At 56.7% G+C, this 20,126-nt stretch overlaps 2 protein-coding genes across 4 annotated transcripts; one reads left to right on the top strand and one right to left on the bottom strand.

Moving 5' to 3' along the window:
• Window positions 1-428: 428 nt before the first annotated feature.
• Ccdc188 (coiled-coil domain containing 188) lies at window positions 429-2,615 on the top strand. Its single transcript, XM_038344616.1, has 9 exons — window positions 429-959; window positions 1,083-1,188; window positions 1,276-1,385; window positions 1,463-1,519; window positions 1,608-1,667; window positions 1,770-1,834; window positions 1,963-2,023; window positions 2,296-2,345; window positions 2,429-2,615. The coding sequence occupies exons 1-9, from the start codon at window positions 429-431 to the stop codon at window positions 2,613-2,615; spliced, it is 1,227 nt and encodes a 408-aa protein (XP_038200544.1).
• Window positions 2,616-3,277: 662 nt separating this feature from the next.
• On the bottom strand, window positions 3,278-17,510 carry Zdhhc8 (zinc finger DHHC-type palmitoyltransferase 8). Of its 3 annotated transcripts, none has more exons than XM_038346638.1 (11): window positions 17,388-17,510; window positions 11,065-11,186; window positions 10,742-10,899; window positions 10,487-10,659; window positions 10,205-10,307; window positions 9,802-9,893; window positions 9,500-9,635; window positions 9,090-9,210; window positions 8,901-9,010; window positions 6,756-7,753; window positions 3,278-4,175 (listed from the first exon to the last, which is right to left on the bottom strand). In XM_038346638.1, the coding sequence occupies exons 1-11, from the start codon at window positions 17,489-17,491 to the stop codon at window positions 3,965-3,967; spliced, it is 2,328 nt and encodes a 775-aa protein (XP_038202566.1). In that variant the 5' UTR covers window positions 17,492-17,510; the 3' UTR covers window positions 3,278-3,964. The 3 variants fall into 3 exon arrangements, with proteins under 3 accessions (XP_038202566.1, XP_038202564.1, XP_038202565.1); XM_038346636.1 differs by lacking the exon at window positions 3,278-4,175 and adding an exon at window positions 4,718-5,842; XM_038346637.1 differs by lacking the exons at window positions 3,278-4,175; window positions 10,205-10,307 and adding an exon at window positions 4,718-5,842 and having other exon boundaries at window positions 10,564-10,659.
• Between the last annotated feature and the right edge of the window lie 2,616 nt (window positions 17,511-20,126).

The raw sequence follows: 20,126 nt of genomic DNA, 5'->3' as shown, positions 1-20,126 counted from the left end.
TGGTGTACCCCACCCACCTTTGGTCAGCTAGATCCTGACAGGAACACACAGCGAGGGGCTTGAACTTGGGGTGTGGACAACTGCCATTTTTGTTACACTTGATTTCTTCCAGGGCACAGCCTTCCAAGAATAGATGGGCACCATGAACATACCTCCACACACAGAGGAGAGACATAGTCGCAGGGGCTTCAGGGACAGTGAGAACGGGGCTGGGGCAGGAGTGGCCCACTAGCCCGCCCACTAGTCTCACCTCTGCCCCAGCCCTAGCGCCAGCCCATTGTGACCTCCCTGGCTGTACCCAGGCCTTTGTGACTGTCATTCTGGGTAGATTTGTGAGCCAGGGTGACATCTGAAGTGCCCTCAAAGAGAGTGGCAGGTCAGCCAGGCAAGAGCCTGGACCTGGGGTTAGGAAGGGGTCACAGGGAGGAATGGAGGGGCCAAAACCCCTGGGGCCCTGTGGACACTCTCATCCCCAGTGTCCCCCAGCCCCAGTTTCAAACAGTCATGGAGGATGCCTAGATCAGCCCTGTCAGGGATTTGTGAGGTGGTCCTGTCTGCCCCCGCTTCAGTCCACTCAGTCACTAGAGTCTTCCAGGCCTTTCCCTGCTCCGGGGACAGGGGGTGGGGGACCCAGAGTGGGAGGAGAGGCACCTGGGATATTTCTGTCAAGTGAAGAAGGAGAGATGCCACGGCAGAGAGCTCGAGAGGCAGCAGCGTCCAGACGAGAAGTGGAGGCTGAGGTAGAGTGGGGCTGGCCCCTGCATCCAGAGCATGAAAAGGGGCCACCTAGGCAGACAGGATCCCCCACCTCAGGACTCAGGCCCTTCCCATGTCCAACCCTGCCTCCTGGAGGAGGGGCCACAGCCTCACCTAGGACAGCTCCCACTCAGCTCGAGGGTGGGATGCTGGAGTCTGCTGAGCAATCCTTTCTACAGCTGGAGCAGGAGAACCACAGCCTGGTGAGTGCATCTCATGGGCTGATGGGCACTCCTCAGAGCTCCTGCCCAAGCTCACCTGCTTCGGCTTCCTGCCTGAGAAGCAACCAGGACAGGTGATCCTCTCTTTATGTCCCTTGACCCCAGAAAAGGCAGAACCAGGACCTTCGGGAGCAGCTGGGGGCCCTCCTGGGGCCAGGGCAGCAGTTCCTGCCTCTGTGTGCCGAGCACTCAAGCTGCACAGCCCTGGCCTGGGTAAGCGGGAGAGCACAGCCCCGGACCCATGCAGCAGCACCTCGAACTTTCCACAGCCTTGGGCATGCCCCGGGGGCTTTCCCACGGTCCCCCGAGCCAGCCAGCACCCGGCCCCTGGAAGACAGGGAACCTGTGCAGCTGTTGCAGCAGCAAGAGCTCTGTCAGGGGGAAGAGTCCTTTGTGCGGCAGTCCCAGGTGGGCCCTGGGGAGAGGGGCTTGGCCTGGGGAGCAGGGAGCAGGTTCCTGGGCCCACACTGCTCCTCCCCACCCAGAGTGAGCTGCAACAGATCCGGCTGTCCTTTGAGAGAAAGAAGATGGCCATCACTGAGGTGCCTGCTTGGCTGGCGGTGGGAGGGAGCCCCTGCTGTGTCCTTGAGTGTGATGCAGTGATGCAGGCTCCCCATTCCCTGCCCCCAGGTGTGGGACGGTGTGGCTGAGGTACACATGGCTCTGAACAACCAGGCCACCGGACTCCTGGTAGGTCATCAAAGGGCCATGGTAGGGATGCCGGCCATGAGAGGCAGTGGGTATGGCACAATGGAGGGATGGAGGGCCAGCTTCACTTCCTATGTCTCCTAGAACCTCAAGAAGGACATCCGGGGTGTGCTAGATCAGATGGAAGACATTCAGCTGGAGATTCTGGGGTGATGCAGGGACCCGGGCTGAACCAGGTCGGGATGGGGTGGACCCTTCTCTGATCTCCAGTCCCACAGAAGAGGTGGTGCCAGCTGGGGGTGAGGGTTGCATGGTCCTCACAGCGTGATTTCCCCAGGGAGAGGGCCCATTGCCGCACTCAGGCTAGGAAGCAGCAGCAGCAGATGGCATGCACGGAGGTAAGTCCCCACCCGGTCCCTTCTGATTCCAGAGTCCCACCAGAGTACTGCTAGGGAGATTCAGAGAAATGGACCTCAGGGGCCAGCTCTCAGGGCTAGAGCCCAGTGGTTCCAAGAGACTATTCTTGGAAAGGGAGGGGGAGAGGGGCACAGCTGGTTGACCCACGATGGAATTCACATGTATTGTGGGCACCTCAGGGCTAGGGACCTGCCCTTCCCCAAGGCCCCTAAAGTACTGAGGACAGGCTCTGACACAGCCCCCTCCCCGACAGAAAGGCAGGCCACAGCTGGGATGTTCCGAGGGCCTAAAGGGCCAGCTCTGGTAGGTCACTTTCTGGGCAGAGCCCAGTCCCCCAGGATCATCCCCATGGGCATTCCCTACCCCTTAATTGCCACCGCCTGCAGGCTGCTGGCCTTGAGGCTGCTGCTGGGTGCCCTGCTGGCCTGCACAGCGGCCTACGTGTACGTGGTGGACCCCGCACCCTTCGAGGGGTTGGTGCCACCCCTGCTGAGCCGAGCCGCTGTCTGGAAGCTCAGGGCCCTACTGGGCCCCTTCATACGCCTCGAGGTGGACGACTTCCTGCCTTTCTAGGCCAGAGGCCCAGATGCCCCAGCAAGGAGGAGGCCAGGTGGCTGGCGCTGCCCCAGGGGCCCAGTGGCTTTACTGGTTCCTGTCTACAGCACTGCTGCACACAGTCCCTACCAGGAGCTGCAAAGAAGGGTGGAGGAGGGGCTTGTCCTGAGGGCTGGGCCTGCAGCTGGACATACAGTCATGACACACTTTGCATGTAAGCTTGTTTCCATGGAAACTGGAGTTTTGAGGGGGAAAGGTTTGGAAACTTTCTGAGGCACTCTGCTTGTCTGGCTGTTGGGGTTTGGCATTGGGGCCCCTTCCTCAAATCTCAGTATTGGGTCCTATCTGCCCTCACAAAGTATTCCCCCACAAAGGGCCCCTGCAGCTTGAGGGTGTGGCAGGATGGTCCTCCCCAAAGCCTACAGCTAGGCAAGGAATCTGTGGGGCTCACCTCCTGGACCAGGTCCTCCGGAGGACCTCAGCAGTCAGAGCCCTGAATCTGCTCACCCATCCACCCCATCTTGTCCACCCTGCCAGGGCTATCGGCAACTCATCCCAGGGTCCCTGTGAGTTCAGCCTCCTGGCACTTTCCAAGGCTAAAGTAAGGGGATTCACATTGCTGGATAGTGCCATGGAGGTAAACAAACACACAAAAAAAATTTATTAGGGTAGTTGAGGGAGGGAAATCCTGTAGAACAGAAGAGAGCTTAGTAGATTCTGAGTCCCCAAACAGAGCTGCTGCCCAGAGTGGACCCCAGGACAGGACTCTGTGTGAAAGGGGTAATTGGCAGGGGTTCTGTTCTGCCCTTCTAGGGGTATCCAGGCCTGCAGGATAGGGCGTTTCCAGAGCATCACCCTGAATACAGGAGGCCCAGGTGGGGTCAGAGCAGGCAAGAGGCAGAGGTGGATGGACCAGGTCTGTGGTCCATCAGGCTGGCTGGCAGCTCCAGGACTTTAAGGCATCTGTTCATGTGCTCGGGGTGGAGTGGAGGGGTGCAGTAACCTGCAATGACCTGAGACCCCCACCCCAGCCCAATCCACAGAGGCCTGGGCTCCCCAGAGGAAGTGGCTTAAAGTGCTTGGAAGGGATAGGGAGGCTGGGGTGAAGGTCATGCTGGTTCCCAGTAGCTCTGGGACCACCCCCAGTGGGGCACTGGACCCCTGCAGCAGGTGGGGGTATTTCCTGAGGTCACCTGGACACGGGGTCATGGGCCCTGGCAGACTGATGAGCCGAGATGTGGCTGGTTGACAGGGAACAGACAGGGATCCCTGGCCACATCCAGCCCCACCCTAAGCTCTACAGCAGCCTGGTCTTCTGCATTCCCAGCAGGTTGTCCATGGCCCTTGAGCCACCTACTGGTGCCCCGCTAGGGACCTGAGAGGCTGGGGAAAAGGCTGGATGCAGCGGAATGTAGCCGACAAATGGTCCCACGAGGGGGCGCCCCGGCGGCCACGCTCCAGGGGGCCCGCAGCGGCGGGTGATCCTCGGGATGGCCAAGGTGGCACAGGTGCAGGCCAGGAGTCCCCCTAGGCGGACCATGCCACCCCCATCCACGACTACAGGTGCCAATTCGCCCCCTGTGGGCCGATGTCCGTGAGAGAGAAGCAAAAAGGTGGAGGTCAGCTGGGGGTACAGCTTTAGGGCCCTAGGCTTTGGACACCTCCCCTGGGCGTCCCTGAAAATCCCTTCCCAAAATACTGGGGACCTAGCCCAGCCCTCTCCAGCCCCATTCTGAAGCCTAGTGCAGGAAAGTGTGGCTTTCTGGCCCTCCCCAATCGTCCCTTGGCATCTAGCACGGAAGAGTGATTTCTAGAAAGTACAGTAATTTTTGTAGGGCTCTCAGCTAGGTGCTAGCCCCATGTGCACCCTCCACTGCACCTGCCTCAGAGTCCTAAGAGGCAGCTGTGATCCTAGCCTGTGTCTGCACACCCTGCTGTCCAGTATGACACAGATTGGGGGTTAGAGACCTTTGCACTCATCAGCCAAAGGCCCATTTACCAACTAGGCCTGACTTTGCACATCATCAGAAATGTGCCATCCTGTGCCAGCTGGCCAACCCCTTTCCTGACACCCTCCCCTACACCCACAGCCATAGCCTTGCCCAAGGAAAGGATCAAAATGATTTTTCCTTTTTTTAATAAAATTATAGATATATAGATGTAAATATAAAAACATAAAACAGACAATGCAAGCGGACGCTGCCATGTGCTTACTCAGGTCCCTGGCGCCAGGGGGAGAATGGACCCCTGATATGCTTTCCAGCGGCACTGGCCAAGCCAGTGCTGGGAACTCTGTATGCTTTGGGGTGAGGACGCTCCAGTTTGGCAGGGTAGGCCTGAGAGGGAGCGAGTAGGCTCCAGGCCCCACCAGTCCCGGGGGTAGCGCCCGGCCCCTCCCCGCTCTGGCCTACAATCCCCCATCACCTCCCACAAGAGCATAAAGCAGAAGTTAAGGCTTTGATGAAAGAACAGTGGCAGCCGAGCGCTAACACATCAGACATAGCACGGCATACAGACACAGGGACATCAACCCACCAGCCAGGCAAGACAGGGACAGGGAGCTGGGACCCCTGCTACAGCTGGGTTATCTGTCCATCTGTCCATCCGTCATCACAACCCAGAGCAGGCCAGGGTTACACTCCCTGCAAAGCATAGGCCTTGCCAAGCAACAAGCTACCAGCTAGGTCAGTGGAAGGCCATGGATTAGGAGCAGCTGGGAGCACAGGGCTACAGCAACCCATCCAGAAAGGAAGTGCCCATGGGACTGTCGAGGACTGGCCTTGGGGAATGAGGGCAATAGGGGGCAGGGCTGAGACTGGCTGATTGAGGAGGCAGTCCAGGTCCCCATGACAGCCCACAACCTTGGATCCATCTGCCCTGTGAGTAGGTAGGTGGATGGACAGGTAGAGGCCGGAGCACAAGCTTGTGGAGGCGGGGCTTTCTTTCCTGTTGATGTTTCCACACCAGGCTTGGGTAGCCTCCTTGCCCTGGGGCAGAGAAGTTGACGGGGGTGGGAGCTACTGTGGGGGTCCTGGTCCCCGTGGAATCCCAGCAGATGAGTGGTGCTCAGTTCTTACACCGAGATCTCGTACGTAGTCCCACCCACGCCGGACACCTTCTTAACCAGCGTGTGCCGGGCAGGGCTGGCGTTGGGCCCCATAGGGCTGGCAGCAGGCCCCAGACGGACCATGCCCGGGGACTGCCCGTTAAGCTTACTTGGGGGGGTCTTCAGCTGAGGGTGATCCCTGCATCAAAACATGCACACACAGTGAGCACAGGACAGTGGGCAATAGGACACATGCAGATTGGACCCTGGGCAGTCCTTGCCTTAGAGGACTGTGCTATCACAGGACAGACAGACATTGCCAGGACTGCTGGCATCCTCACAGGTATCTTCCTCTTTCCCAGTTCAATCAGCCAAAGAGCAGCTAGCCTGAGTCTCTGGGCCCTACCCTGCACACTGGGCTTGAAGTTGGGAAGCCTGGTAGCGGACTCCCAGCTCTTTCTCCACTGTCTCTCAGGAAGATGAGAGGCAGCATCTGGCCAGAGCTGACTATTGTTCCCCTGAGGGCACTCTGGAGCTGGTCACCCATCTCACCATTCCTGAGAAAACCAAACTGGCTCCTGCATAGGTGGGCATGCCCCATGGGTCCTTTGTAGCCACAGAGCCTAAACAGGGTCTCCTCTCAGGTCTCACTAGAGACCAAAACAAATCAATGCTCAGGCGCCTGGGTTCTACCTGTCCTTCCCCATTTTTAAGCATGGAGGACCCCTGCTCTCTGGGGCTGCATGCTCAAGTACATATCAGCTGTGGTTCGGCAATATCCCTTAGTCTTAGCATGATGAGCAAACGGCAAGACCAGGGAGGGACAATGTACCTGGGGAGTAGGAGTCCACAGAGCCATGTATGGCTGGCTCCAGTGAGGGCCCTGGGCCAAGTCTGTGCTAGCTCAGCATGCAAATGTGTGTGTTCCCACATGCATAATGTACCCAGAACCAGACCTTCCACAACGGTAACTAAGGGGCCTTGAAGGCAGGTAAGGCCCACCCACTGTGCACTGTCCCTGCAGACAACCATAGGTCTCCAGGATGAGCTGGGAGAACCATGTCATAAGGGGCCCTACATGGAGAAACCCATCTACACTTCTGGGTACCCACCTTTGCATAGCCAGTGAGGGTGGCCGGTCTGGGAGGTCCGTGTGGATGAAGGCGACAGCCTTGGAGCCCGTGTAAGAGGGCGATCGGGGAGTGCCTGGTGGGGAAGGCAGGCCCTGACGGACAGGTGACCTGTGCGAACCACTGCCAGGCCGGGGTCCTGGGGCATTGTTGTTGGCCTGGTCAGCCTGTAGGGAGGAAGAAGATGTCCGCGGTGCCCTACTCATGGAGCTCGACAGCGAGGATAATGACGTCTGCAGGGCAGGATTGCGGGCACCACCAAAGCCAGGCCCAGCCACAAGGTCATCCCTGGAGCCATAGCGCAGCGCAGAGCCACGGGGACCTTCCGTTAACACACTGGCCTGTTGCAGGCTGTAGGAGCTGGGTGTGTCATAGACACCAGAATCGCCAAAGAGTGAGTCAGTCTGGGAGCGCAGCAGCCGTTCGCGCTCTTCCCTGTCCTTGCGCTCCTGGATAGAGGCCATGATGGTCCGAGACAGGTTGTCATAGCGCACAGGAGAGGGTTCCCTAGGTCGGGGACCCAGCACAGGGCTGAAGCTGCGAGGTGGGGGCCGTGGTGGATCTGATGACCCAGGGTGCAGGTAGGGTGAATGGTAGCTGGCCATGCCAACGGAGGAGTGTGTGGGGCATGCATGGCCACTGGGTGAGCCAGGGTTAAGTAGGCTGTCATAAGATAGGCTGCCATTTCGGTTGGGCAGTGCATGAGGAGCAAAGAGACCACGGTGGGGTGTGGGGGGCCCACCTTCAGAACGCAGTGGCTGTAGGGTCATGTGGTCCCCACCCCGCCGGCTGGCAGCCTTGAGACTCAGGGAGCGTAAGGCACCTGAGAAGGCATCCGTGTTATTGAGGGGTGGGGAAGGGGGATAGGTAGGGTGCAGACCACCAGGCCCGTGGTCTGGAAGATCCAGGCTGGGCTCGGACACAAAGTCTAGACTGTGGGTGCTGTCATCTGCCAGAGTAAGGGAGTCAGGACCTGGGACCTGTAGGAGGACAGGGGACTCTCACCATTGCCCACCCCTCACCCCTTACCTGAACCTACAGCACCAAGAACTCTGAGGGTGTGGTTCAATACAGCAGCCATGGAAGCAAGGGCAACTAATACAATCTACAGATCAAAAGGTTCCCATCCTTGCCCCACATCCACCCCTCCAGTGCCTACTATGGATGGAAGTTGGAACAGAAGACTCAGTACCACGTTCCTAGAGTTTGTCTCCCAAGGAGAGGTGGTGTGGGGCTTGCCTCTGCCCACAATGAGTAAGATCGGCTACATGGACCCTTCCTAAGGCAAGGGTGGGGCTCTGTGTGGAAGACCAGACAGAGCTGCTTTCTCCAGACACAAGGTTTGCGGTCTTGGGTCTCTCCAACCTAGAGTGGCCACAGCTGCTTTAGTCTCTGTGACTACGGCTGAGCCACAGGCCCCTCAAATTCCAAAGTCTGTAAGAGTACAACTGTCCTGGTGTACTCAGGCAGTCATATGGATTCTTTTGTGGGGTACATATCAATCACAGGAAGGTGGTGACCCAGGAAGGGTGTCCGAAGTCCATCGTCCCAACCTACAATCCTCCTGCTAGGCAATAGGGCTACCACATTGCCCCCAGAATGGCCCCTTTCCCACAGAAGCCCACATTCTCACCCAATGGACCAGATAGGGAAGGAGGTCCCCAGGGCAGAACTGGTCTAGATGTATGAACTAGTCTCTCAGGAAACCTCTAGAAGGGATGGCAGCCTTGGGAACACTCAGGGTTCTGGTCATTCCACAGGCTGTTCCACAGTGGTAGACAAAGAAGTACTTAACTCAGGAAAATAAATGTGCTTTCTCAAACAAACCTTAAATTCTTCTGCGGGCTTCCCGTGGGTCTTACAGAATGACTGATGGTGGAATTCCAGACATCCTAACTGCTAGGGGGCGAAGCTGCCCACCTGGTCTATGGGCAAGGCCAGCCCAGGATGATCTCATCTGCTCCCCTCTAAGGGACCCCAGCTCAGCATGCCCACAGGCTGGAGTCTCGCCAGCATGCCCACGACAACTGTGTGACAAGTATGGCAAAGAAGACAGGACACCACCACCAAACAAGGCTCTTTCCCAGGGGCAGGTCCCTCCCAGAGCGCGGCAGAGCCTGGACTTACCTGCTCACTAGGTCCACAAAAGGGTGTCTTGGGACCAGTGGGGAAAGCTGGCCGGAACTTATACATGGCAGGTGTTGGGGGGCTAGTCCTCTGTACTGATAGGGCACTCTCTGGGAAGAGGGAGCAGAGTCATGGGTGAGTCACACAAGGCCAGTCCATGTCCCTTTCCTCAGCTGCCCTCCACCTCACCAGCACTGCCAGGTCTTGGGGTCTTCAGATCTCTTCCAAAGGTGCCAGCTTCTATCTTGGGGGGCAGTGGAGGTCCAAGGTCCAGAGGCTTCTCATCCAGCTGGTCTAGACTGCCCTTGGACTAGCAAAGAGGAAGCAGTGGTGGGTGAAGTGTGTTTTGTTTTTTTCAAGATGGTGTCTTTGTGTAGACCTGGCTGCCCTCGAACTCACAGAGATCTGCCTGCCTCTGCCTCCCAAGTGCTGGGATTAAAGGTGTACACCACCACACCTGGCTTGAAGTTCACTTTTTTTTTTTAAATAGTATCGTCCTGTGGCTCTAGACACCTGCCTAGTTCCTCTACCTCTTCCCGTCCCCACCCATACACCCCACAACCCCAATCTCATCCGCTTTGTTCCGTCCAGACCCCCACCTTGCTGCGGCCAGCTTTCAGCCCATTGTCGCTAAGTTTGACCTTTAGGGGCACAGCTCGCTCCAGGAGCTCAGGCCTCAGGAAGGGTGGCTTTAGACTCACGGAGAGCGGCATCCTGGGGGACTCCACCACATACCTGTGCCAGGGCAGAGAGGTCAGTGGCGAGACAAACAGGCCAGAACAAACAAGGGCAGGGCCAACCCCACCTGGCCGGAGCAGAAAGGAACCAGGCTGAGGGTCCGAGGCTGCCCACCCCACACCCAGAACAGGCCTCCTTGTCCCCCTACCCAGCCGGGCCTCACCGGGGCGCCAGGGGACTGCATAACACGTGCTCCACGTTCCCATAGCAGCCTCGGGTGAAGGGATTCACACCCCCGCGGAACTTCCCAGTCACCTGTGGACATGGGACCCCTCAGCCAGCCTGGCCACCCAGGACAAGCAGGGAGCCAGGCAAAGGTAGGGGTCTTCATGGGAGGCAGTGTAGGCACGGTGGGCCCAGGGGTGCCCTATACCCGGGTTATCTTTGCCTGCCCTTGCAGGAGGGTAAAGCATTTCCAGGCCTTGAGTTGTTGGTGGCCACAATGTCCACGGGTGGCAAGTGTGCAAAGGATGGGTAGTTGTGGCCCCACGCCAAGTCCCTCCCCCCACAACTGCCTAAGTAACCTCACGTGAGGGTTCCTGAGGCCCAGCCCACAGGGTTTGCACCTGCTCATTGGTGGTGCGCCCCCGCGTGACCAGTACCACGTGGAAGCCAGTGAGGCCGATGACAGGGATGAAGAAAAGGCCAGCCACACACATGACAGCCATGCTGGCCCGTTAAGGCCAACAGCTGAGGCAAGAACATGGGGACCCCACCCCCACTGCAGTGACACAGTTCCGTGGTCCCCTCTCGCCTAAACACAGTGACTCTCCTGTCGGAAGAGTCAGGTACCCACTGACCCCCAGGACACACTGCCTTGGGCTGGACCATGTGAGGATCAAGGATACGTGATGGTGGTGTGGGCAGCTCCCAGCCCCTCTGAGTGGTTGAGCACGTAGACCAGGCCGAAGGCCACCACACCCACCATGTGTGCACTGAGTGACAGCAGGAACAGGAAGAAGTAGCGGTAGTTGCGTCGTCCAATGCAGTTGTTGACCCAGGGGCAGTGGTGGTCAAAGTCCTGGCAGGGGCAGTGTGTCAGAACGCATGGAGGGTAGGAACTGGGCACAGGGCCTGGTGGGGGGTGGGGCAGGGGTGGTCACCTCCACACAGTTGTCACAGACACTGCAGTGTGAGCAGCGGGGTGGGCGGTAGAAGTGGCATGTTGCACACCACTTCATGCGGACCTGGATACCCCGCACGTCCACATTCTTGTACAGTGGAGCCCGGAAGTCATCCTCCTTGTCCTCATCCTCGTCCGCTGAACATCAGGAGCCCAGTAGGGTGGCAAGAGTACAGGAAGGTGAGTTTCCTAGCAGGAGAGGACCTCTCTAATCTCTGCCCAGCCCACCTAGTGGGAATCCCAAATCAGCCACTTACACTCTAGTGCAAAGAAGCAGACGAGCTGCCCTATACAGGGTCCTACCTCGAGGGAAGACTCCAGGGTCCATGAAGGTGGCCATGCTGAAGTTGGCCAAGACAAAGAGGAAGAGGATGCCATTGTAGACAGGGATAGCTGGAGACACAGCTCTTGTCAACCATGGGCATCTGCAATGGACAACGGGCAGCGCTGGGTCTTGGGAAGGAGGGAGGCAAGGCCAGGGTTATAAGACACAGCCCCATGTATGCATCTGGGCCCACCAGGCTGCCAGCACGCCACTGGCAGTCACACAAGCAGATCTTAGGCCCACTGGTACTCCTTGGTTGTCTCCACCATATCCTCGGGCTAGCTCTGACCCTGGCAATCCCCAGGGCCATGTCTAGGACATAATTCACAGCTGAGGACATACTTTGGAGAGGCCCATCAGTCTAGGGCCACAGCACTGGGATGGCCACAAAGCTAAGCCAACCCAGCTGCAACTTGCCCAGGCTGCCATAAAGAGACCCAGACGGAGGAACTGGGAACTCAGAGCTACCCAGCAGCTTGGGTCAGGCCATGGCAGAGTTGTGTCTATATGGGCTCTTCAGTGGGGAGGTATGGAGAGCCACAACCCTGCTTCAGCCAGTGCCTGTGCGATATTCTCCTTTTTCTGATGGGGCACAGCCCTAGTCCTGCCAGTCCCTTCTTTTGGACAGCACAGGAGACCTATAAACACTGGAAAAGCACACGCCCCTACCGGTACTTCCCATCTCTCACCATCCCACAGTACTTGGACCAAGGCTGCCTCTTTTTCCAGGAAGCCTTCCTTTAGAAGGTTTCTCTCTGTAGCTTCTCTGCAGGGGCTTTGCACATCTCCCTCAGGCACACCTGCCTCGGCCCTGATGGGGCCTTACAGAATCCCCTCCACAGTGACATGCCAGGTCTCGAGCCCCTAGTCCTGACCCTGTAGTGGCTACTGAAGTCCCCCCGCCAGGTTCAAGAAGCTCCTCTGGCCTCAGGCTCCCAGGAGTTTTCTTCAGTGTCACTGGCTGCTAAGACAGGTGGTGGGGTACACATAGGGCTTTATTTTCTTGCCCGTGCTTGGTCCTCTGTGGAGCCAGGCCAGTGGGGATTCCCTCGTGGTTGCCCTAACCACAAGACAGAGTGATGGTGGCCGTCTGCAGGCCCTGCAGTTACCCGGCACCAGAGTGCACAGTCCACGCTGTGCGCCCACGCCTGCCTTGGCCAGAAGCCAGGCCCGCCGCCCCAGCAACCACCTCCATGGCAGCAAAACTATTTTTAGTGGGAAGCAAGAGGCTATTTAAAGCTCCTGCTTCCCACGGCAGCACCCTCTATGGGGCCACCAGCCATGACACCCCATCCTCTTCCCTGGGCCAGCACGGACATACAGCATGACAGCACAGGCCACAGCCGTGAGGGTCCAGCAGGAGATGACACCCAACCTGTCAGCCTGGAGTGTTCACCCCTCACACGATATATTCTATATTCCACGTCCCTGACAGAGGAACGGCACTGAAAATATGTCTGTGACATCCAATCCATGCTGTTCAGCAAAGCAACGGTGGCACCCTAAAATATGCCCAACCCAGCAACAAAGAGTTCAGTAGGTAGGGAAGACATGCCCAAGAGAAGCAGCCAAGCCTGTTGGCTGGGGTCCTTTCCAGCTTGACTTGGGTAGAACACATCAGCTCCCTGTGGTGTACTATGGGAGGGGCTGGTTCCACATGGGTACAATGTAAAAGTTCACACCATTAAACCCTAGTGCCACCTGCAGAAGTGGTGAGGGGTCCCAGGGCAGCTGTAATGGGGAGGCAGACACAGGTGTCGAAGAAGCAGGCAGGGGTGTACATGGGGAAGCCAGGCACAGGTTCAGTCCTTAGAAGAACTTGCCCTGCACAAAGCCCTCGGTGCTTCTAGCTATGAAGCCTCCCTCTTTGTAAACAAGAAACTGAAGACCACAGGCATTGGGGCCAGGCTGACTCCTGGCTTTCACCTGGGCTAGTCTCATACTCCCTATGAAGTAGAAAGGCCTAGCTCCCAGGGCTGAAGAGTGTTCCCCACCAGCCTGGTAGACTGTATTCTGTGTTGCCCCTTGAGCCTCAAGCTCTTTAGCAGGCCATATGGACCGAGTAAGATGCCTGAGGAGTAAAGGGGTACCCTTGAGCCATGCTTGGCAATCTGCATTGGTGGAGTAGGATTGGCGGGGAGGTGCCGGGTAGCCTCTGGGCAGCATGAGCACCACCTGCACAAACATACAGCAGGGCCAGTGGGTGTTGGAAGGTGTCAGAAGGCCTGCTGCACTTTGAGCTGGAAAGTCACTAAGTCGCCGTCCTTGCATCATTTCTAAGACCCTAAAGCTTGACCTAGGTCCAGGACCAAGCGTCTGTCCTCTCTAGGTGCTGCTGGAGGCCTTCTGGTCTAAGTAGGCCCTCTTAAGGAAAAAAGGACTAGTGGCCTCCCCACCAGGGTCTAGATAGGGTCCAGACTCAGAAAGCCTGTGCACCAAGCAGGGACAGGGGCTGTAGGCAGGAGCACAACACATACTAGCACATGCAGGAACATGGACATGAGCACATGTGAACACAGCATGCTCCAAGGCACATCCACAGAGATCATGTGTGCACACAGAAGCACGAATTTGCAGCTCGCAAATACATGAAAGCACAGACAGCCATTCCACATGTAAGCACAGCACACAGCTGCAGACACAGCTACATGCAGGAAGACTTGCATGCAGACGCTTACTGTGGGCACACACATCATGTAGACATACCCGCACACTTGCTCATGCCCAGAGACTACCACATGGGCACACATGAATATACTCACGTGCTACTCCCCTCCTCTTCCCTCAGGCTTGTCTTAGGTCAGCTGCCCACAGCCCCAGGGCTCTCTAGGCTTTCCCACTCCCGCAGGGACAGGGTAATCATGAGCACACACAAGAATGACTGAAGGCTGACGGGTTGTGTGAGGACACACAAAGACACAGAAGAGGACATGCCAGCCTTCCCAAGGGACGTGGCAGGCAGAACACTAGGTACCTATTTGCTTAGCCTTCTACTCAAGAAAGTTGCAGTGCTTGCCTGTGGAATTCCCCTACTCCAGCCTGGGCCTAACGACACACCACGCCAGCCCACTCTGGCTGGCTCCAAGTGGTCCCAGCTGGAGACAGCCTCCATACCCCTGCAGGCACTACTTTGAGTGCTGAACTTACAGGTCAGAAAAAGTCAGGGAGACTGAGAGGCCCTGTCTGCAGGTGGGGCATCTGGCTTCCAGCGAGTAGGACAGCTCTACCTAGACACCCTTTCCTGGCTGGTTCAAGCCTTGCTAGGGACGTGTGTGTGTGTGTGTGTGTGTGTGTGTGTGTGTGTCTGTCTGTCTGTCTGTCTGTCTGTCTGTCTCTGTATGTAGGGTCTCTGTGTGTGTATGTGTGTGTGTGTATGTGTAGGGTATCTGTGTGAGAGTACGTCTCTGTGTGTATCTGTGTGTGTGTTTCTGTCTGTCTGTCTGTCTGTCTGTCTGTGTGTCGCTGTGGGTGTATGTTCCTAGCCCTGGGGCTCCAAGAACTCTAGTCTGAGATGGCCTCTGAGCAACAGTAATTCAGGCAAGAACACAAACCATCACTAAGTGCCCCACCCAGGTGGAGTCCAGAGCCCCGCCTAGGCCAGCAGAGACACCGCCCAGTAAGGGGGTGACTTCAGGGACAGAATATCTGCCAAAGCTAAATGTGGAATGGAAAATTTTTACTCAAGACATTTTCTTTTAATCAAGTTCTTCCTTACACTATCTGCGAGCATCGTTAGCCTGTGGGGCATCCAGGAACCACAGCAGCAGCCACTCACCCTGGACAATCCAGGACTTGGAGAAGGAGGCAGCTGCCCCCACCTGTCCAATCCCTAGACATTTGGACACACAGAGCAACCGGCTCAGAAAAGCAGCAGCTCCCGTCACAAGCGGGACAGCCTGGCAGAAGAGTTCAGAGTTTTCACACCTAGGCCTCCCTCCCATGATGCTCCACTCATTACCTAGATCTCCCAAGGCTGCCAGAGGCCCAGATCTGGAATGCCTGCTGTCCCAGACCAGGCTTCTAACTATGTAGAGGGCTCAGGTCCACCTGAGAACCAGCTCTACCTCCCCAGGTCCCCAAATGGCCTAACAGCTCTAGGACTGGCCGCCTGGTAGCCATCTCCACCCTCAGGCATGCATTATCCATGTCCTTTTGTAAAGTGGATCTGGGGGCAACCTGGCATGGAGGAAGCCTTTGGACCCACCCCAGCACCAAACCCAGCTTGGCACTATACCACACAGAGAGAGACACACCCCAGCAGGCCTTCCGGGAAAGGGGCTCAGAATTCACCTTACTCTCGCACCCTACCTCCAGAGAGCCAAGCCACGTCTCACACCCTGCCTGCTGCTAGCGGCTTCTAGAAAGAGCCTGCACGGTGGCTGGGACTACCCTCTGGGTGAGCTGGTTTGGGAGGGTTTCCCTGATCCTTCAGTCCTCAGGCTCCCCTTCTTAGCTGACCCACTTCTCCTTGGCATGTAAGTAAACTGTGCCCTGAAAGGAGCAGTTCACACTCAGTTGTGCAAAGAGGAGACATGGGGGACACTCACCTCCAGGAAAAGTCCCAGGACCCTGTACAGGCCCCAAGGGTAGGCTGGGAAACTACTCCCTTTTCTTGGTGTCTGGGGTGTCGGTGGGCTTGGGCAGAAACAGGGCAGGAGGAAGGCCCTGAGAGGATACCAATCCTGTTCTGAAAAAGATACCTAACCCAGTATGGCTACCAGACCGGCCTGGACCCTGATATACCCAACATCAGCACAGCTGCCTAGCAGAGTCCTTTCTGAGAAGAGAGCCACCTTGAGTCCCCCCAGCAGAGCCAAAGTGGGGCGGGTAAGATACGAGCCAGCCATGCCCACACCTCAAGGACTCACACAAGGGGCAGATGAGGATGTACACAGACTGCGTGGGGTCCAAGTCATACCACATTTTCCCAACTACAAGGCCAGCCTAAGTCAGGGTAGGCTACCACAGTTGAGGTGCTGTCCCCTAAAAAGAATCCCACACTTCAAGAGCACCAACAGGTATGGGCCCAGAACTCCAGCTTCAAGAACAGCAGCAGAAGCACCGCCCAGCAGAATGGGAGCAGAGAAAGAATAAAGCTTGGGGATGGGTCAGGTTCCCAGAAGCCACCAAAGATGGCCCCTCAGAAGCCACAGGAGAAGAGAGCAGGGGGCAGAGGATTTTAACTTCCCTTAAAACTTTTATTCTCATATTTCATGACTTAATTCTAAAGTTCTGTTACAAGACACTGACCTGTACCTGAGACAACCCACTGAGACAGAACCCCACTCTGACCTCTGGAAGACTGAATTTTCCAAGATGTGTTTTCTCTAGTCCTAGTTCCCCAAGCCCACCTACCACCACCCCTTCGTGCCCCACAGTCCCCGACATCTGAGTGACAAGAACACACAGACTCTCTGGAGCCAGAAATAAGCCCGTCCACACAGGCCTTTTTTAAACTTGCTCTTTGCAGCCGGTGGCACCCACCCAACCCCAGCCTCCAGGTAAGGACTCTCCTCCCCCAGCAGGCACAGAATTCAGACTCCCACAAATGCTGCTCAAGTGGAAAGGGTGGCTCGGGTCCACTCCAGGCTCACATCCAGGCTGTCCAACCTGGAAACAAATGGCCATTCCCCTGGTCACCTGGGCTATGTCAAGGCTTTGGAATTGCAGAAAGAAACGAGTGGTCAGGGATCTTCAAGAATACCACTAAGACCCCTTGACCTGTGAACCAGCCTGTGTCAAGAAATTGAGGCTGGAGCCACCGGGTGCCAGGCTAGCAAGAGTGCTCCCTCCCCACAACTGGTGACCTGGCCTCCGAGGTCTTTTAGTTCCTCATGCCTAGAAATGTAGGTATCGGAGCCTGGGTGCAGCCTGACCTGGAACCTCTAACAGTATTGTACTCAAAGAGGGCAAAAGGCCCTTGCCAGGCCGGGAGTGGCCAGCCGCGACTGTGGAGCAGGCCACACCTACGCGGGAATCGCAGGAATAACTTGGCTTTGCATGCTGGCAGCGACAAGGGGGCTCACAGCTCCCATTCTGCCTGCGAGGAGGGCTACTGACACTGGGTGACACGCGTCCCCCTCCAAAGCACCGCGGGAAAGGAAAGGCTGCAGCCACACCCAGGGCCTGCTAGAACGCACAGAGGGGCCAGGCATTCACCTGTCCGAGCTCCCGGGACGCAGCCCCTTGGCCTCGCCGCCCCCTGCTGATCCGTCCAGCCCGCCGCCGTCCCGTGGGGCACGTGCACCCACTCGCCCCCCCCTCCCGCTACCACCAGGCTCTGGACCCGGCGCAGACTCACGTGAATACGAAGAAGAGGGTGCTGGAGCCAACCAACAGCGCAGCGGCCGTGGCCACCGGGATGTACTTGGCGGGTTTGAGGCGCGTCCCGGGGCTGCGGGGCATCCTGGGCGCCGCGCCGCCGCATCCCTCCCCGGGGCCGGGCGGGCGGGACCGGCCGGGTCGGGCCGGGGTCGGGCGCGCGGGCTGGACGCGGCGCAGGATCCGCGGCAGCGGCAGCGGAGGAAATCCCACCCCACGGGCGGCGGCGGCGCGCTGATGTCAGCGCGCCCCTTAAGGTGGACTCGGCGGCGGGGCCGCGGCGGGGGCGGGCCAAGGGCGGAGCGCCGGCCGCCGACTCCTCTTGCGGACCAGCCCGCAGCTCCACGCACGCGCCGCTTCCTAATGTACTTGCAGGACCGTGGGAAGTCCGGCTTTTTTGCTTGTAGCCGCAGGCCCCAGCGCGAGACCCCTCTTGGGCCTATGTGCTCCCCAAGCACAGTCCCGGGACAGGCTGAAGGTCCCTTGGCAGTCACTAGGGAGTTGGGGAAGATTGCTGTGACAAGGTAGGGGCATCGTGGTTATCAAAAACCTTACCCAACTCGCAGCCCTCCAGACCCTACAGTTGGGCCACCGAATTCCTCTGAGTCCTACCTAACTTAGGCCGCAGGCTTGACTGAGGGCATGTGTAAATAGGAGACGGAGAAATGCCTTTAGAAGGCTGGTGCCCTAAAGGAAGCGCCCTGCGCTGCCCAGGTCTTCCTAACAGAGGGTGCGCATGCTCCCCACCCGCGGGAAATCCCACCTGCCAGCACCAGGGCGCTGCTGCTTAAGGTGGACCGACCTTCCAAGGATGCTACAGTTGTGGCAGGCAGGCTAGATAACTGCATTAGCTTCCCCTGGCAGATTAGCCTTAGTGTGTTTTGTGTAGGAACTGGTCAAACTCCACTGCCTGCTCTGGTCACTCCAACACAAGGGAGCATCGTCTACTCTGAATCCTATTCAGGGCCAGAGCAGGATGCTGGCTGGCGATTCTCCAGTATGAGAGCACTCCTCTGTCTCCCACCCCTCCCTTAGCCACTGCTATTTGCTTCTCTACAGCCAGAACCCAGAGTCCCAAAGCCTACCCCTGCCTGTCATAGCCCTGGGGCTCATTGGCCTGGAGGCCCACAGCTCAGAGCAGGATCCCTTAATGTAGAAACATTTCATCAGCATAAACAGTAATGTGTTTCTCTCAAACTTCTGTTGGTTATTTGATGCCAGAAGACAAAGAGGTCATCAAGAATTCCTCCAGCATTGATAAAATACAGTTAAGGAGCCTCAGGGCACAGTAGCAAGCAGAGTGCACATCCTCCCTCTTTTCTGCACTCAGGTAATATTCTTCTGGCCATCTGCACTAGGCACACAAGTCAGTTAAACTCACCCCACCTATAGCCTGGACTTTGCTCTTGTCCTTCTGCAACCCATAACACAGAAAGCTCAGGACCTCCATGGTCCTCTCTCAGGAGACTCCCCCACTCAGCCCTGACCCCTGCAGAGTTCCTCTGGGTTGGGGTTCTACTCAGATGTTGTATGTAGGGTACCGCTGCCATAGCCATGTAGAAAAACAGCAAATACTGGTCATGAAGAGACTGCTTGCCTATTGAGATCCTTTGGGTAATGTACATCCCAGACAGAGGTGTTCTGTGTGGCAGACCCAGCTGCTGAGGCCAGAACCCAGTGTGATGATGGCACCTTTCTTCCTGAATAGGGCTGGCAGGGAACATGGGCACTGTGAGGCCCAGGCAGATCTCCTTTACCAGAGTAGCCATAAAGCCCACAGCTGGTGCAGGGGGAAAGGAAATGAAACAGAAGTGGAAGGTGGCAGTCAGCCCATCGCAGGACCTGAGATGGAGGTAAAGGCAGCACAAATGGGGCTCTGCCTTCCTATGCTTTCAGCTATCCAGAGTCAAAAATTATTGAATAGAAAATTCCAGAAGTAACTCAAATTTGTGTACTGTTAGCTGAGTGTGGTGACTCTTGTAATGGCAGCCCTTGGAAGACCGAGGCAGGAAGATTGCTTCAGAGTTCACGTCTGGCCAGCTTTGGCTCTACATGGTGAAACCCATCTCAAAAACCAAACAAGCTGGGTGTGATGGTTCACGCCTTTAATCCCAGGACTGGGAAGGCAGAGGTAGATGAATCTCAAGTTTGAGGCCAGCCTAGTCTACATAGTAAGTTCCAGGCTAGCCAAGTTATATAACAACAAACAAAATATTGGAGAAGGGCTGCTTGTTGGTTCTCAGCCACCCGGCTAGCTTAGGCCTGAAATGATCACACAGAAACTGTATTATTTAAATCACTGCTTGGCCCATTAGTTCTAGCATCTTATTGGCTAACACTTACATATGAATTTAACCCATTTCTATTAATATGTGTATTGCCAAGTGGCGGTGGCTTACCGGCAAAGTTTCAGCATGTCTGACTGTGGCAGAGGGTCCATGGCTTCTTGCTGACTCCGCCCTTCTTTCTCCCAGCATTCAGCCAACTTTCCCTGCCTACCTAAGTTCTGCCTTGCTAAAGGTCCAAAGCAGTTTCTTTATTCATTAATGGTAATCATAGCACACAGAGGGGATTCCCACATCACCTCCCCTTTTCTTTTAAATAAAAAGGAAGGTTTTAACTTTAACATAGTAAAATTACATATAACAAAACAGGTGTCAAACAAAAATTACAGTTACAATATTTATATCTACTTTATCTTTTATCATAACTAAGGAAA

Source organism: Arvicola amphibius, chromosome 10 (genome assembly GCF_903992535.2).
Source record: "Arvicola amphibius chromosome 10, mArvAmp1.2, whole genome shotgun sequence".
Taxonomy (NCBI): Eukaryota; Metazoa; Chordata; class Mammalia; order Rodentia; family Cricetidae; genus Arvicola; species Arvicola amphibius.
Note: the sequence above shows the minus strand (reverse complement) of the source record. Positions and strands in the feature narration are given on the sequence as shown.

Coding starts and splice junctions, on each gene's coding strand:
- Ccdc188 (XM_038344616.1), top strand. CDS start 429: ATGGAGGGGCCAAAACCCCTGGGGCCCTGTGGACACTCTCATCCCCAG. Junction 1,835..1,962: donor ATTCAGCTGGAGATTCTGGG/GTGATGCAGGGA, acceptor TGATTTCCCCAG/GGAGAGGGCCCATTGCCGCA. Junction 2,346..2,428: donor GGCCTAAAGGGCCAGCTCTG/GTAGGTCACTTT, acceptor CACCGCCTGCAG/GCTGCTGGCCTTGAGGCTGC.
- Zdhhc8 (XM_038346638.1), bottom strand. CDS start 17,491: ATGCCCCGCAGCCCCGGGACGCGCCTCAAACCCGCCAAGTACATCCCG. Junction 10,900..11,064: donor CCCTGGAGTCTTCCCTCGAG/GTAGGACCCTGT, acceptor CCTGATGTTCAG/CGGACGAGGATGAGGACAAG. Junction 10,308..10,486: donor GCTGCCCACACCACCATCAC/GTATCCTTGATC, acceptor TTAACGGGCCAG/CATGGCTGTCATGTGTGTGG.